General features: G+C 36.9%; 1 protein-coding gene across 1 annotated transcript in view; it reads left to right on the top strand.

Moving 5' to 3' along the window:
* The window catches only part of cfap74 (cilia and flagella associated protein 74), a 54,816-nt gene that overhangs the window by 12,126 nt on the left and 25,723 nt on the right, over nt 1-16,967 (top strand). The window contains exons 8-20 of the mRNA XM_084389718.1: nt 795-952; nt 1,040-1,217; nt 3,649-3,849; nt 4,372-4,530; nt 5,427-5,545; nt 8,875-8,941; nt 10,367-10,456; nt 10,547-10,705; nt 11,463-11,565; nt 12,000-12,097; nt 12,597-12,719; nt 12,829-12,950; nt 15,174-15,302. Coding sequence (XP_084245844.1) covers nt 795-952; nt 1,040-1,217; nt 3,649-3,849; nt 4,372-4,530; nt 5,427-5,545; nt 8,875-8,941; nt 10,367-10,456; nt 10,547-10,705; nt 11,463-11,565; nt 12,000-12,097; nt 12,597-12,719; nt 12,829-12,950; nt 15,174-15,302 — 1,706 coding nt within the window. The remainder of the gene's footprint in view (nt 1-794; nt 953-1,039; nt 1,218-3,648; nt 3,850-4,371; nt 4,531-5,426; nt 5,546-8,874; nt 8,942-10,366; nt 10,457-10,546; nt 10,706-11,462; nt 11,566-11,999; nt 12,098-12,596; nt 12,720-12,828; nt 12,951-15,173; nt 15,303-16,967) is intronic.

Genomic DNA, 16,967 nt, shown 5'->3' with positions numbered 1-16,967 from the left:
AGGAAAATAAATGTTAGTTTTGATTAATTTAAAAATCCATCACAACAACTAACAGCAACTATAGAGGAGCGCCCTTGCGGACAGGAGCTTGGTTGCGGAAACAAAGTTTTGCAATATTTTCTAAATGTCAATAAAAAAACGATTGCAAAATGACTGCGTTTCCATTAACCAATGTTATGTGAGTAAAACGTCTTTTTTTGCTCTCGCCAAAAATCATGGCAACAGATGTTGGTAGATTTAAGTATATCGCAGCCCAAGCACTAGCCATTATTATCAATGGAAGGAGACGTAGACGTGTTTTCACAGCATTAATGTCAAGGAAAGACCCTTATACTGAGAGCGGCTCATATGAGTGTTTCTCACTCCTTCTGCTTCAAGATCTTGAGAAATTGTGGCATTTCGTTGTTGTTTAGAATCCAATATTCCTGTGATACCATCTTTTATGAGTTTAATAAAGAACTCTGTCTCATCTTCTGTCCAAACATACCACATCATCTTTAAAGAATGATCGACTTTTATGTACACCAGTTTTGCAAAATATTCCTTTTTCGAATTGCCTGAAAAACCACCTCATGCGAGCGTATAAACTTTTTTGCGATACTTGGGATTTTTTTGTGAAATTGACGTGTTTCCATTGGGTGTATTTTCAATTCTCAATTTCAATTTGCACAATTTGAAGGGTAATGGAAACGCAGCTTATGATATGTGTATCCGCAGCAGCACTGGACAAGTATTGCTGGGCGAGTGTTTGCGTCTACATAAGCCATTGATAGATCTTCTCTCCATGTACTTAGGAAACGATGTGTGCTAGAAAACTACAACAGAAAGCCTATGAACAGAAACAGAGAGAGCAAGAGCAACACATGAAAGAGTCACTGGAGGCCAAAGGATTGAACAGCATTGAACACATCCACCGACTGAGAGCGCAGGAGCGCTTCAGGAAGAAAAATGCGTGAGAATTTCCCATAAACATTTGATGTGAATCTTTAAAAGGCTTGAGGACAGCTATTTTTCATATCTTCTATCTTTTTCATTGAAGGGAATTTGAAGATAAACGGAGAGTGGGGCAAATGGAGATTGTTGCTAAATTGGTCTCGGAAAGGAACGTGAAGGAGAGGCGTAGAAAATCTCCCGTACTGACTCTGAGCCATGAGAAAAAACGTGATGAGAAACTCTTGCAGAACATTCTGCCTCCATCTGCACATACAAGGAGAGAGGTACCAGTGATCGCGTAGCATGACACTCACCATATATGTTTATCAGTAAAAAAGTGATTGAAATGATTGTATGTTCTGCGCTCCACAAAGAGAAAGTAAAGTAAGCTTATGAATGATGCAAGTTTGTCTGCAGAAGTAGAGATCACATTGCATAATGCCATTATAAGCCAACATATGTCTAAACCATCACCCAAGAATAGACTAGTCATCAATTATATAACAAAGAAATTAAATGAGTAAAGAAATGAAACCAAACACCTTGTAATCACTGTTGACTTTGCTTACATGATGGCATATCATACATCTCGCAAGTTATTTTGGCAAAAACGACATGTAACCAAATTCAAGGTTATTTTGTCTAGAAGTGTGTTACTCATAGCCGGACTATAATCGGGTCTATAGTTAACCTAGATGGTGAAATGACGGCTATTGCTTGCTGGGATGTGTCTGCAGTATATTAAAAGGATCTTATCATGAGGCATCACTATTTCAATTCAATTCAATTACGTTTATTTGTACAGTGCTTTTTACTACACAGATAGTTTCAAAGCATGTTGAACATCGTTCAGGAGAGTGTTTCAGTGATGCAATGTGATTTGGCTCTAATGAACAGGGAATCTAGAATGAAATCAAGATATTTCCTTTATTCTCTCTGAGCCCCATTGAGCAGCCACTGGGAACTGTGTGGTGAGGTGTTGGAGATAAAACCTTGAAAGGAACCAGACTCATCTGAGGCCACAAGATAAATATCATGTAACAATAATAATGCATTATTGGGGTGGTAAATACAGCTTGTGATTATAATGATTGCGATAAAAGGATAATATTATGGAGCTGGTTAAGTCTCTCATGTCCTCAGGATAAGCATCTCTAGATAGAAAAAGGAAAATACAGGTAGAAGGACTAGCTGCTGTTTGTATTAAAGGGGTGGTATAATGCCCTTTTCACAAGATGTAAAATAAGGAAAAAAAGAGTGTGTGTGTGAAGGTTTAGCTCAAAATACCCCACAGATATTTTTATATAGCATGTTAAAATTGTTACTTTTTGAGGGTGAGTAAAAACACACCGTTTTGTGTCTGTTCCTTTAAATGCAAATGAGCTGCTGCTCCCGGCACAGGGGCCGGAGCTTCAACAGCTTGTGTCTTGAAAATTTCAAAAACCTTTAGTCTTTTATGTTCAAACCGGAGTCAGACAAAGATGGAGAGACTAGAAGTGACAACATGTAGAGCAACAGGACATTTCTGAATGGTTAGTTGATGAATTTATGTAGCTTATGTGTAGTTATCTTCTAGTCATTAATTAGAATATTCTGTCATGATAATCTATAAATCGCGTTTCCGGGGGCGGGGTTTATGTAAATTTTAGGGTTGGTGATGTCACTAACCCGGGAGGAATGTGGTGTAGTCTCTACCAGCCGTTTGTTGTAGTCCTTAAAAAGCAATTTCTTTATAAGAAAATATCTCCCTTTGCTTTGAACTTTGAGCGTCGTAACTTTGCAGATGTTGTTTATGCTCAAACAGCAACATTACACACTAACTAAAGTTAGAAAAGTTAAATCATAATCAACCAACCCCTTTAAGCCGGGTTCACACTGTACAATTTTGTCCATGATTTGGCCGTCTGAGAGAAAAGTTAAGAATCCTAAAAGACTCCTCTGATTCTAGGCTAAAATCTGTAGTCTTAATCACATTAGACGCATTAATATACAGCCGATTAATGACCATTGCGATACAATTTTACCTCAGAATAAATTATTGATTTCATCTGAAATGATGATATTGATGATGTAAGACATGAGTCTTCTTGATGTGATTTTCTGCTGAAAAAAAAAGTGGTGGTTCCTGGCAGAAATTCTGCAGAAACACCCGTATTTTGTGGTCTTTCTGAGAACAGGAATGAAGCCCTGTCTGTCCTGAACATTGTATGCGTTTTTAACACTTGCCCTTTTTCCAAGTGAGCAAGGAACAAAAGAATTGGTCAAATCTTATGCCAGCTTTCGCCATTACGAAGAAGCAACATCCCACTCACTCATTTGATGCTTTGTCATCAACTCTTCAGTTAATTCTATAGTACAGTATTCATCCTATAGTTATCCCATAGTGCCTTTGGAAATACGCTTTAGCTCTGGTTTCGATGTTATGCTCATCAGCCAAGCATAGTAACTGAACAGAAGTTGTCGTCAGTTCCTCTGTGACGTCCTATTTTGTGTTCATCATGATAATGTCCACATGCAGCTGATTAAATAAAGTTCCACAACTCTACAATATTTGAAGTTTTGAAAGCCATCCTCAACGAACACTAGTTCTGTGTGCATAACATCAGGGAATCACCCAGTCATAGAGTCATATTGTACATGTACTCCTGACCCCAAATCAAAGATGTTGATGGAAGCAACACTAACAACCACTTTTTCCACTCGTGTTTAATTCAGGAAAAGCATGTAATGTCCAGTCCCAGAGCACCTCGCGTCAGGGCGTACAGTGACAGCAACAGTGATGTCAGTTCCTCTTCAGACTCTGCAGAGCTGAAGTTTGGAGAGTGTGTAGAAATGGAGGATGAAGATAAAAGAGAGATGAGCCTGGCCCAGCCTGAGTTCACCGGCCTTTGGGAACACAAACACAAAGATGATATGGTAACAGTTTCAATAAAATACATAAGCATGTGACGCTTGACCATAATGCATGAGTCATGCTTGAGTCAACGGGCCACTAAAGACTAAAAAACACGTTTACATTTTTTCATTCCCCTGACCTGCATCTCGTGTGCTTTGTGCCCCTCATTTTCTTCGTGACTTATTTACTTATACTAATGTTTGTTGTTTTTTAGTGCACAAAAATCATCTATCCCAATATTCAGAGATTTGATTTAATCAAAAGTCTAAGCTGTTTTGTCGAAACATCGTGACCAGTACTGTGTAGATCATTGAGACCATCGGCACCAATAGTCTTAATGCTTTTGGGAAACACAGTCTATATTATCACACAATGGACAAACTCTTAACATATGGCTATGATTATGCAACTGGCCCCTAGTATTACTACCTTATTTTTTTATTTACTCTTTCCTTAATGCTGCTTTTTATACACTATAATAGAATAAATGTCATTCTTTCATGTACAGCTACAAAATCATTGTTTTTTGCCTGTCCTCTTAGGCCACACCAGATGAAAACATTCATCTTGAAACATCTTACACCACCATGAAGACTGACATGAACAAGGATTTGCTTTCAAAGGAAGCTAAAAAGACCATAAAGGGTAGAGAATCAAAAGGACCTCCATTCATCAGCAAACCAGAGATTATTCTGTTTAAGGTACCGAATGCAGACTGCTTCATCATAATAGCTGTGTTCAAAACTTAGTGAGCTGCCTACCTAGACATCATTCTTGGGAATTAAAGGTCCAATGAACAGAATGTGTCAGATTATAGGAACCAAAGTCGTATGCCTGATAAAATAATTCTTCACTAATAATACAATACCATAATGCATTGCAATGAGGGCAGCAAAGAATTTCCATTCAAGGCGGATGATAATGCTGAAGGAAATATTTATCATATTATATATTAAAGGGTAACTAAACCCTAAACCAACTTTTTTTAGTGAATGATCTGTAAGAATGGGGATTTATTAGTGCTGTTCATTGATTCAAGTACTTTTTTTGACATTTGTGTTTAAAGTATTTTAATTTCACTAAATAGGGTGTAAAAACGTCTGAGTGCTGCCCTCTTCAGGTTGAACAGTGGCTACTGCAGTTGAATTTTCCTATTGGAAGTTGTGGTACACTCTGATGTCAGAGGGTACCAGCTAACCACGCCCTTGCCTGCAGAGAGATACGTCTCAGATGCACACCCCCTCTCCACTGGGCTCTGCCTACTTTTCCAGCATTTTTCAAATATTGCCAGTGGGAGGAGTCAGGCTCTGACCAGGGGTTTAGTTACCCTTTAAACATGCAGTTTGCGTTTGCTCTCAATTCAGTCACTTAAAGTATGGAGCCACTAAAGGGAAGTGGTGGTGGAAAAAATCTGAAATGGGAGGAAAAAATATATTTCAAAACTTTTTGCGTTTGAGCTCACTTAACTTTTAGACACAGCCATCATCCGAGACCTCAAAAACGTGCCTCTAAAGTACAAAACTTAATACATTATTATATTACATCTAATATATTTAAATGTATGAATAAATTGCATGTTTCTGAACTGTATTTGCAGGATTGCGATGTTGGGAAGGTCTATAAGAAGAAAGTCACACTCACGAATGTCACATACGGGACTAATTACTGCAAGCTGTTGGGAGTGTCACAGAATCTTAAAGATCATGTGTCAGTCAGGTAAGCTGCTCTTTTAGCACGTCACATAAACATCTTACGTTTGAGGGTTTACAGTCTCATTTTGATAGAAGGGATGCTCTGTTAAAGCCAGAGCAGTTTGGCACGTGGTACTAGGCATGTGCCGGTATCACATTTTCATGCTGAGATTAATTGAGTGATCTTTTATCACGGTATACGGTATTATCACGATATTTTAATTGGATAAATATTAGGAAGGCTACAGTAGATAGCCCACATGTTATTTTTTTCTCAGGAAAAAAAAAAATCTCACATATAGAGCCCTATCAGCTGGTATTATTAAAGGTTACAAATAACTAATTAAATCAAATATAATGTGGTTTTCATTATAATAACAATTATGTAATGACACAAGTAAAAATATAATAAATATGTAAAAAAGTGCAGTGCACATATTCAGCAAAATACTCCTCTTTATCTATTTGTTTTAGTCATCTAACATGCTGCTGGTCATTAAATGGTTTAAATGTAACGTTCTGTGACACAATTGTTCTCCTGTTTCATATCAAAAGTAACCTGCTCTGTCTTGTTTGACGGTCTTCGTGTCCTCTTTGCTCCGCGATTTTTCTCTGCGTGAGAAAACGGATGTGTGGCGTGATCGTGTGAAGAGTCTCGCGCTGAATGCGTCGAGTTGGCAGCTCTGCTTTTAGAAGCGGGATGGATCCGGATAGATCGGCGGCGGCCATAGACTGTAGGCGGCGGCGTTCCTCCTTCCACCATTAGACTAGAAGTGTGCAACGGCCGCATGCTTATACACGTGGCGATTGTTTACATCAGAGTGCGCACGTGTTTCGCGCAGCATATACGTTTGTTTAAGCGGTTGATGGAAAATAAGCTATAATGTGCGTTCTAAAAATCTAAATTCGGATCTATTATTTTTCACGGTATTTTGAAGTGCCCGCGATAACAATATCGTGCATATTCATTACCGCGATTTATCGCATTACCGAATACCGGCACAAGTCTACGTGGTACTGGCATCTTTTGCTGAATCTCACTGTTTGTTTTGAGAAGAAAGTTCTGTCATCATTTCCAAAAAGTGTTGAGCTCTCTTACTTAAAATTTAGTAAACCTGTTGCCTTAAAATTATTAAGTAAATAAACCTAATGCTTAGGTGAAAAAATGAACTTGACAGTTCCACATTACTTAAAGGAGAACTCCGGTCAATTTTAACATTGAGCTCATTTTTTTGTACATTTGGAGTGCTGTCAGTACAGAGAACAACGACAAAAATCGGTGTTGCCTACACCGTGTTATCCTCTTTTTAAAATTTGCACCCTATTGACTTCAATGGGGCCAGTTTTAAACCTGCTTTTAGCCTCTTAACATCCTTGATGTGTCATTACAAGTGCACAGCCATGTGAGTGATTCCTTCTGAGTGAACACGAGTGAATCTGACTGCAGTAGATGTGCAAGATATTAATAAAAATGATGTTAATTCAGCCAGCGCACATACCTGTATTTACATCCTGTTTTCGGTCGAAGTCCACAGTAATCGATTGTCGAGTTCACGCGCATAGGTTTAGTACCTATGATCACGCGCGTGAACTCGACAATCAAGGATGTTAAGAGGCTAAAAGCAGGTTTAAAACTTGCCCCATTGAAGTCAACAGGGTGCAAATTTTAAAAAGAGGATAACACGGTGTAGGCAACACCGATTTTTGTCGTTGTTCTCTGTACTGACAGCACTCCAAATGTACAAAAAAATGAGCTCAATGTTAAAATTGACCGGAGTTCTCCTTTAATTTTTTTTATTAATCATGAAGTTTATTTAGTTTAATAATTTAACTAAACGTTAAATTATTTTCTAGTTTCCTCAATTTTTTTAAGTAAAGTCAACTGATCACTTTTTACGTGAACCAGAAAAATGTCTCTCTTTTTTTCTTTTCAATCAGATCCAATGTTTTTTGGACTTCAAAATAATTTATTGAAGTAAATTATAACAGAATTTTCATTTTTGGCCAAATTATTCCCGAGTATGACTGTGGGAGTGTGTTTTCTTTTGCCTTAGATTTGAGCCACATTGACACAAATATGGGTAAAAAATATCACAAAGTCAAATTTAAATATAAGCACCCTCAAATGAAAGCAAAAGCATCAGTTGATACTGTAATAATATCATATTGGCGAAACAGATTTTGGCAAATGCTCCAGTGTGTATTTGTGTTTGTGCTCTGGAGAACGTCAAAGGTTTCTATTTACAATGTGTTTTTGCAGCGAGAAATTTAGCCAATCACAGACAAGTTCAATCTTTTGAATGCAATGGCCAATCAAAGGTGTTTAATTTAGTACAATTCTACTAAATTTGACTTGCGAATCCTCTCATTAACAAACAGAGACACGATGCAAGTAAGAGATTCATTATGTGTTGACAACTTTATTGATTTTATTGGAAAGTTGTGAGATCGTGAACTGAGATGAGTGACAGATTTATAGTGATTGTAAAGGGTGCGCTCTTTGCACGCTTTCGAGGCGATATAGCTATTATCCATTTAATAAATGTGTTGGTTTTCAGAGGATCGATGGGCAATTACACACTGAAAGTTTCGGAAGTGACATCTACACATAAATGCAGGATTTACTCTTGAAATTACAGTTGAGATATATAACATGCGCACGGGACAAAAATATAACATATCAAAATAGATACGCACAATGTAAATGCAGACTAATAGATTAATAGAAAAATATTCTTATCAATACATTTTTGATATTCCATTTCAATTATTTGTAAAAGTAATGACTCACTGTACTCTAATTTCAGATAATCAGTGATTTGATTCTTACTTGTCCATATCACATTCAAATTAAAATGTGAAGTTTTAATAAACTCGATGCTAAAGTTCAGGTTAATGTTTAATTGTCCTTCTGACTCGTAAAATTAAAACGTATGACTCTGCAAATCCATTAAAACTAACAGTGAACAACTAATGAATTGTGATTGCTATCGCAACATGCATGTTTGTTATGATGCATAAATCTCAATTTTAACAATGAAAAGTGATACAGACAATGATGCATGTGCAACAACAATAACGTGCATAGTTCTGATATTAACATAATTATAATGTGTTGTATGCAACATGCACAAACTAGGAATATATTCAACTTTATTAGTCTTTAATGCTAAATGCAAGAAATCGTTAGAAGAAGACAAGGAGAAAACAACACATTACATACAGACAATAACCGACAGAGGACTGAACAGAGAGTATATGCAAGAGACCTGTACATTTTAAGTTCATTTTGAAATTAGTCCCTATCAAGGTGTTTGCTTTTATTTACTAAGTGTGTGTTGTCTCTTCTTGCAGTTTCGAGCCGCCAGGGCCCATGTCTGCAGGCATGGCTTGTGATCTGGAGGCTATATTTAGACCTTTGGTAAGGTTTCTCCCCACTCCACATCTGGTGTTTGTCACGGGAATAATATATCTTTGCTTCACTCTCTAGGTCCCATGAGATGATTTGCCAGACACAATTAGATGGAATTCTGTTTTAACATTCTGTTTTTATTATATCACTGCATGTGGGTGGAGATGAATCATAGAGAACAGTGAAATTACTCACAGTAACATGGGATGGATTACGTGAGCTGAGTAGTTGCTTTGTCACAGTCTAGTTACTTTTTATTTCTAAGGCAAGGCTTATTTATCACACTTCATACACAATGATAATTCAAAGTGCTTTACATAAAAAAGGAGTTAAATTAACCATAAACAAAAATATCATGCGTAAGAAATAAAAATAATCATCTAAAGGCTAAAATGCTGTTCCTCACGACCTAAATCCCTAAATTCAGGAAAAGTGTCTAGCACTTTTCACTATAAACATCTTTTCAGAAAATCATACTATTATATCTATAGTGCCTGATTAGTCACTTCATAATGAATCCCGCTCATGTGTCACTGCTAATTTGCATAAAGTAAAACTTTATTGAGTGCCATGGAAACCCTAGTGAAAAATAAATATACTAAAATGTATTTGAAATACGTTTATTTTATTCTAAGTATACTACAAATACATTTACATATTTATGTACTTAATAGAAATACCCTGCAATTGTACTTTTAGTGTACTAAACTGATATACTTAAACTGGAACAACTCATTTTGCACTTAATGTACTTTAGTTTTCCAGAAATAGTGCTGAAGTTCAACTAAAGATATACTGAAGTATATTTGATTGTGCTAAAGTGGAACTATTGCAAGTATACTTTAGGTACACTTTACATATCTTGCATTTAAAGACTGATATTATACAGAGATCATACTATCCTTACTAATTAAAACACATTTTATGCTTAATATTAAGAAATTTGCATTGTGCAATAAAGAATTACTCCAAATTATGTTTTAAGCGAAAAGTCGTAAAGCGTAAAGTCTCAAGCGATATATCAGTAAATATGTTAATGGTTTGTTGTATACTTAGTAAACATATTTTAAATACGTTTTGGTATAGGTTTTTTCACTAGGGAACGCCCACAATGCATAGCCTTCAGTCACCAGAAATCACCAACTCTCACTGACAATTATTGGCTTTCATATTAAGACTTTCTTATGATAGAAAATAAGTGCAGAAATTGTCATAAATGAGATCTGGGCAAGATAAGTGATAGTGCAAACTTAAGAACCAAACACACAGTTGACTTCCTTTACAGGACAAATTTTTACATCTTATAAACCAAGAAATGAAGTAGATGATCATCATCTCCTGTTCTACAATGTTTCACCCCCCCACCTTACTCTAAATATTATGAAATTGATCAGGGAAAGCCCCACAGTAATAAATGTTCTATATCTGTTGTAGCTCGATGTGGATTTGGATGGTGTGATTCACTTTCAGTCGGCTACTGGCCCTTTTTCTGTGGCTATCCAGTGCTCCAAGAAAAAGTGTGAGGTAGGGGTTTTTGCATGGTAAATTACTCTTTTTTTTTTTTTGTTGAGGTTTTAGTGAGTTGTTAATCCCATTATTTCCTTTTTTTCCCAGATGGTTGTTGATCATTGTCTTGTGGACTTTGGCACTCATGTGGTCGGACAGACGGTGTCACGAGTAATCACCATGACCAACAGAGGGGCTCTCGGCACTCGTTACACGCTGACCCCCGTCTCCACCGGTCCCCTTCAGCAAACCTTCACCAGCTCACTGGTGAATCACACTGATACGACTGACTGTATAAATCACGCTGACACGGCTGACTGACTCCTCCAGTAGTGCCTGTTGGGTCATAAGTGAACTGAGTGAGGGAGATAGTCCTGTGATTTGGTATCTAGTTATTCTGGTTATGTTAGAGTGAATCTGACAAAAATATGTTCAGGTAGGGTTGCCAACTTTGTACCTACAAAATATGCAACAGAAAGTGGTATAATGTGGTATAATGTGGTATAATCACTTTCATTGTGATTTCAGCTTAAATCTAATGGATCCCATGAAGTCCCCCTGTAGTCAGTAATTGTATCCCTTAACTCATCTTTGATCACCAAAATTACATATTTAAACGTTTTTTCCTTGAAAAAAAATCTTCTTGCCTTAAAATATCTTGAATGTAACTCGACACCCTCGCCTCATTTAGTATACACGGTTCTATGAATATGCAAATGAGCCCCGCCTCCACTCACTCACTCAGCTCAGAGATCCACTGGTTGACGATCACACGTTGATCTGATTGGTTACAAGGTAGTTTGTGACGTCAGAAACACCAGCGATTTCAAAGCGTGTGTTTGAGACTGTCTTTGGTTCACTGCAGTTTTAAGGAGGAAATACTCAGCAATGGTGTCGACTTATGAACTTACACATGGTTTGTCTTAAAGCGTATTAAAAACACCACATAGACACATAAACAACATTAAAAGCTGGATTTTCACCACAGAGGGACTTTAATATTTTGGTCAATCTTTCTGCTCAGGATTCTGGTAAAAGCGGTAGTTTAGAGATGGCCAGTCTGAACCCAGAGAACACAGCAGAAATCCCATCAGGCATAGAGAAGACTCACATTGACCTCGGACCAGGTAACACAATGCTTTTCTCCTGTGGTACAGTGCTTTTTCAGTAATACATTTGAAATTTGTAATATTAGTTGCAAGCATGTAAAAACAATGTCTTCAGTGTTGACACTGACACTATTTCATTTCAAATAGGACCTGGGTTTTTACTAGGCTCTTTATGACTTAATCCCTTCTACATCCGGCATCCAAAACATAGTCAGCATAATTACACCGCCTTTTAAGACACCGGTTTTTTTTTTCAAGTCGATACAAATGGCCAATCTAAAAGCACTGATAGAAATAGTTTAGTCTAATGAAAAATAAAGATATACCACTTTTTCAGGCTTCTTAGCTTTGACAATTGATTGTGACAAATGTATGTGACATGTACGTATGTGTACATAATATACACGTATACACTTTGTACTTCTTGTTTCATAGTAAATTCTGTTTAATAGTGTCTCCTGTCAGCAGTCACAGTCCTGATGAGGTTCTGACAGCTGATCCAGGATCAGTGGATAGTAAAGTGGAGCCTACTGAGATTAGCATCGAGGAGGTATGAACACATTGACCTGTTTACACACATTTAAGAAAGCAAATCAAGAAAGGTATAAATCGAGTGGTTCTCAAAGTTTGAATTTTTTATTTTTATTTTGCAGACACATTTATTATTTATCCAACATTTATTAACTCAATGAAGAATATCTAAAGGAATCTATCTGAGGATAGATGAAACAGCTTTGCTAGTGTAACGTTCTCTGTCTGTTTAGTTTTGATTGTGTTTTGGTTTTGTTTAAACTGTTCCCTGTCCCGATTAGACTGAGTTATGTTTGCTAATTAGTTTCCTTAGTTACTGATTATTTATGTTTACCTGTTGTTCATTTAGTTCTCTTGTTATCTCTGTATATTTAAGTCAGAATATTTGTATAATATTTACACATGGTTTGTCTTAAAGCATATTAAAAACACCACATAGACATAAACAACATTAAAAGCTGGATTTTCACCACAGGGACTTTAAATGGCAGTGTAACATACAGGTGTTCTCTTTACAGCCGTATGAAGGTGATGTTGGCCCATTTATGAGTGTCAGAATACCCATCATCTTCACACCAACCATTCCAGGAGAGGCAAAACTGGATTTCCAAATCCTATTTTCTCAACCTGGTTGTGAACCGGTAGGGTTTTCACATAATTATAAAAATATATATATATTAACATACTTTATATTTGCTTTAACAGCTCAAAATATGAACTTGATTTTCTCCTTGTTTTCTGAATGCATAGATTGTGGTTTCAGTTTGTGGGGTGGCCGAGAGCGCACCTGTGTGGGTGACCAAGCCAAATATTGACCTGAAAATCTGCATGTATGATCGTCTTTATCAGGACAGCATTGAAGTTCAAAGCAGGTGAATTGCACCAGTTTGATTTTTATCAAGACAAGATCCACATTTGCCATTGAATTCTATTGCTGGTGGACTTCTAAAGAAGCACAGAGTCACAGAGCAGCTGTATTCTGTAGAGATCCCCAACCTGACCGACAGATAAAACCTTGACTTAAGAAGACGTGTTGTGCTGCCTATCAGTGGGATGACATGAATTTGTAGACATAATGCCTGCAAAGTAGGGGTGTAACAATATATCGTGTCACAATTTATATCAATACAAAAATTCAACAATATGTATTGTATCAAGTCCAATTTTTTTTGTGTGCAAAATGTTAGTGTCTTAACCTCTTAAACTGTTCCTTTTAACTTCAAAATTGGAAATATGCAAAAATGTTGACAAAAAAATGATATTTAGAGGTAGCTCAATCATGTGGAAGATTGCCTATGTTAAGCTGTGTGGCGTTATTGTGATATGCAAGTAATATTAAAAGTTGCTGCAAATGAACTACATTTTATTGAAATCAGAGCAACACTGACATGATAACAATCTCAAAAAAGCACAACGTTTTCAACAATCCCTCATTTCTGATGCTCAGCAGCCAGTGTTGACTTTCTGCAGTCTGGATAGATCCGTCGGTGATCTTCCACCACATGAAGGAGAAACTGCAATTGTTCTTCAGAGTGTGTGAGATAGCCATTGTATTCTTGAATCAGAGCCACTCCTCTCGGCGTGATCATTGCATGTATGGTTGCCTGTGCCTCCTGATAATCTGCTTGATTCTGCCAAAGTTCCGGGTCTATTTCAAGGAACATAATGTAATTTTTTTTAACCAAAAAATGTGCTCTAAACCCAAACAATAACCAAGGTGATCATCAATAGAAATATGTATTGATTCCACCAGGAAAGGTAAATCTGCTAAACCGGGTCATGGATGGATTAATTTGGATTTAGTTTCTACAATAAGTAAACTGAGATATGCATCTAAAATACATATTTAGGAATATATGGAGCATATGGAATATGTGTAGATTCTTTTGGAATTTTACTAGCCAGGTACAATACCAATTCAAATGATCGTTTTTTACGAAAATCATCAAAATCTCAGAAAGTTTAAAGCTATTGAGCTGCCAGTAATTATCATGTTACTGCCATAAAAATTGGCATGCTGTATTTTCTTATATAAAGGAACAATTTGAAGGGTTAAGAGCATGACAATCGGAGACTTTAAAAATAAGGACCACCCTATTGTGGATAGTTCACCCAAAATAAAAATGACTGTGTGAAAAAAACAAAAATTATATATATAATGCTAAATATAATGTTGAACATAATGTATAATAATGCAATAGGGGAATATTTGTGGCTCCTGATAATGCCAAATGTCTGATGTTACCAGTAAAAAGTGGCCTACATTATTTTAAATATATCTAGTCAGCGTTTAATCATATTTGTCTAAAATAATTCTGTATTTTCAGCTTCAGAATCATGAATATTGTTATTCTGGTGTCTCTATTGTCCTGTGCATTGGGTTTCCAGCACCAAGTCCAAGTCTATTCATTTACACCTGCAATATAATACCAAATTTTGCATTTTAATCAACTGTACATTTTAATCAACCTTTTATCATATGTCTTGGAGTATCGCAATATTATCATATCGTGAGTTTAGTATCGTGATATGTATCGAATCGTTACACCTCTACTGTAAAGCAATCGTCACTGCCGATGCCAGTTAAAGAATATGAATATTTGGTGGTGTTTTTTTCTTTTTTCAGGCCCTTTATTTCACGCTCTGCATAGTCTGATTATTTAAAGAATTCCCAGGATGATCTTCCATTATATCTGCTGTTCTGGAAGCTTCCTGCTGCTGGCAACATTGGGGAAAATGGGTCATCTATTCTAGATCCATATGGATAGTGGGGTACTGCATATTTCACAGACCAGCTGATGTGGATCTGCATGAGTGGCACACACAGATCTCGTTTGCTTCTCATATTTTATTTTTTTTCTGGTTGTGCTTTAATGCTCTGTGTTGCTGAGAGTGTTTGGTTGGGATTACACACACACATACATGGAGATTACATTGTACAATGCAGTGTAATTATGTTTGACTTTAAATTGAGATTGAGACTCTTTCAGATATGAATATATTGGTTCTTTCTGTTTAACCGATGTCTTCTCTTTCAGTCTGTTTTCCTGACTTTTGAGAATATGAATATTTGGTGGTGTTTTTTCTTTTTTCAGGGCCAGCTCAGCTCTCAGATTGACATTCAAGGTGTGTAAAGAGATGAGGAACCACATGTCTATCCTACCTAAAACAGGATTCATCCAGGCCAAATCCAGCTTCAGTGCTCAGCTGAAATTTCTGCCCAGGTAGACCTTGATAACAACACTTAATTAGATAAATAATACTAGACTTAAAGTCCCCCTGTTGTAAATCATCTTTGATCACCAAAATTAAATATTTAAATGTTTTTTCCTTGTAAAAAAAACCCTTCATGTCTTAAAATATCTTGAATGTAACTCGACACCCTTGCGTCATTTAGTATTCGCGGTTCTATGAATATGCAAATGAGCCCCGCCTCCACTCACTCACTCAGCTCAGAGATCCACTGGTTGACGATCACACGTTGATCTGATTGGTTACAAGGTAGTTTGTGACGTCAGAAACACCAGCGATTTCAAAGTGTGTTTTTGAGACTGTCTTTGGTTCACTGCAGTTTTAAGGAGTAAATACTCAGCAATGGTGTCGACTTATGAATTTACACATGCTTTGTCTTAAAGCAGATTAAAAACACCACATAGACACATAAACAACATTAAAAGCTGGATTTTCACCACAGGGGGACTTGCTTGATGGGGTGACTTTCATACTGTTTTTTCCTGGTCATTTCTCATTGTTTTTTAAACAAAGTTGGGAATTTAGATTAAAAAGAACCTTTTATGTTTGTTTCAAATCTGAATGAGTGGATGCACACCGTCTCCTGTTTTTACCCGTATGTCTGGGGGAAGCAAATTCCACTCGCCAGTTTTCATTTGCCTTTTCTCAAAGTATCAAAGGTGATTGGGGCTCCCAAGTTTGACCCCTAGTGTCAGTCATTGACACCCCGTCAAATCAAGAGGTGCTCACTGCAGAGTCACATGACGTCCAGTTCCTCCTCTCTGGACGTTTAATGGTGGAGGGATAGAGTAGGGTAGGGTTGGATGGGTAGGGTTAGGGTGTAGTTGAGTATTCTAGCTCCACCCGTCTTAGTCATCTTACTACTGTACATCCACTTCTACAGTGCTCGCACACCTTAAATACAGTTGTGGTCAGAATTAATGGCACCCCTGGTAAATATGATTAAAAAAATGGCTGTAAAAAATAAATCTGCATTGTTTTTCCGTTTATTCTTTTATTCAAATAATTTGCAAAAATCGAACCTTTCATTGAAGTAAAAGAATTGAAAGTGCGGGGGAAATCACATTACGAAATAATGGCACAAATATTGGCAATCTCCTTTTGCCAAGATAACAGCTCTGAGTCTTCTCCTATAATGCCTGATGAGTTTGGAGAACACCTGACCAGATATCAGAGATCATTCCTCCATACAGAATCTCTCCAGATCCTGCAGATTCCCAGATCCATGTTGGTGCTTCTTCTCTTCAGTTCAGCCACTCATCTTCCAAAGCGTTCTGGTCAGGGACTGGGACAGCCATGGCAGAATTTTGAGTTTGTTTTGGATCGTTGTCCTGATGGAAGATCCAACCACGGCCCATAATAAGATTTCTAGCAGAAGCCTTCAGGTTTAGATTTTTTATCTGTTGATATTTGATATAATCCATGATGCCATGTATCTGAACAAGATGTCCAGGACCTCCAGCAGAAAAATATGCCCACATGTTGACTAGATTTGGGTACAGTTTTTACTGTAGAATATACTGTCACATCAAATAAGCTTTTCTGCTCATATATATAAAATACTATTTTGTCAAAAATAAAGTCATAGACTAAGATGTTCCAATGTTGGCTATATTCAAACTAATGAATACATATGA

The sequence above is a fragment of the Rutilus rutilus genome (assembly GCF_951802725.1).
Source record: "Rutilus rutilus genome assembly, chromosome: 19".
NCBI classification, from domain to species: Eukaryota; Metazoa; Chordata; class Actinopteri; order Cypriniformes; family Leuciscidae; genus Rutilus; species Rutilus rutilus.
Note: the sequence above shows the minus strand (reverse complement) of the source record. Positions and strands in the feature narration are given on the sequence as shown.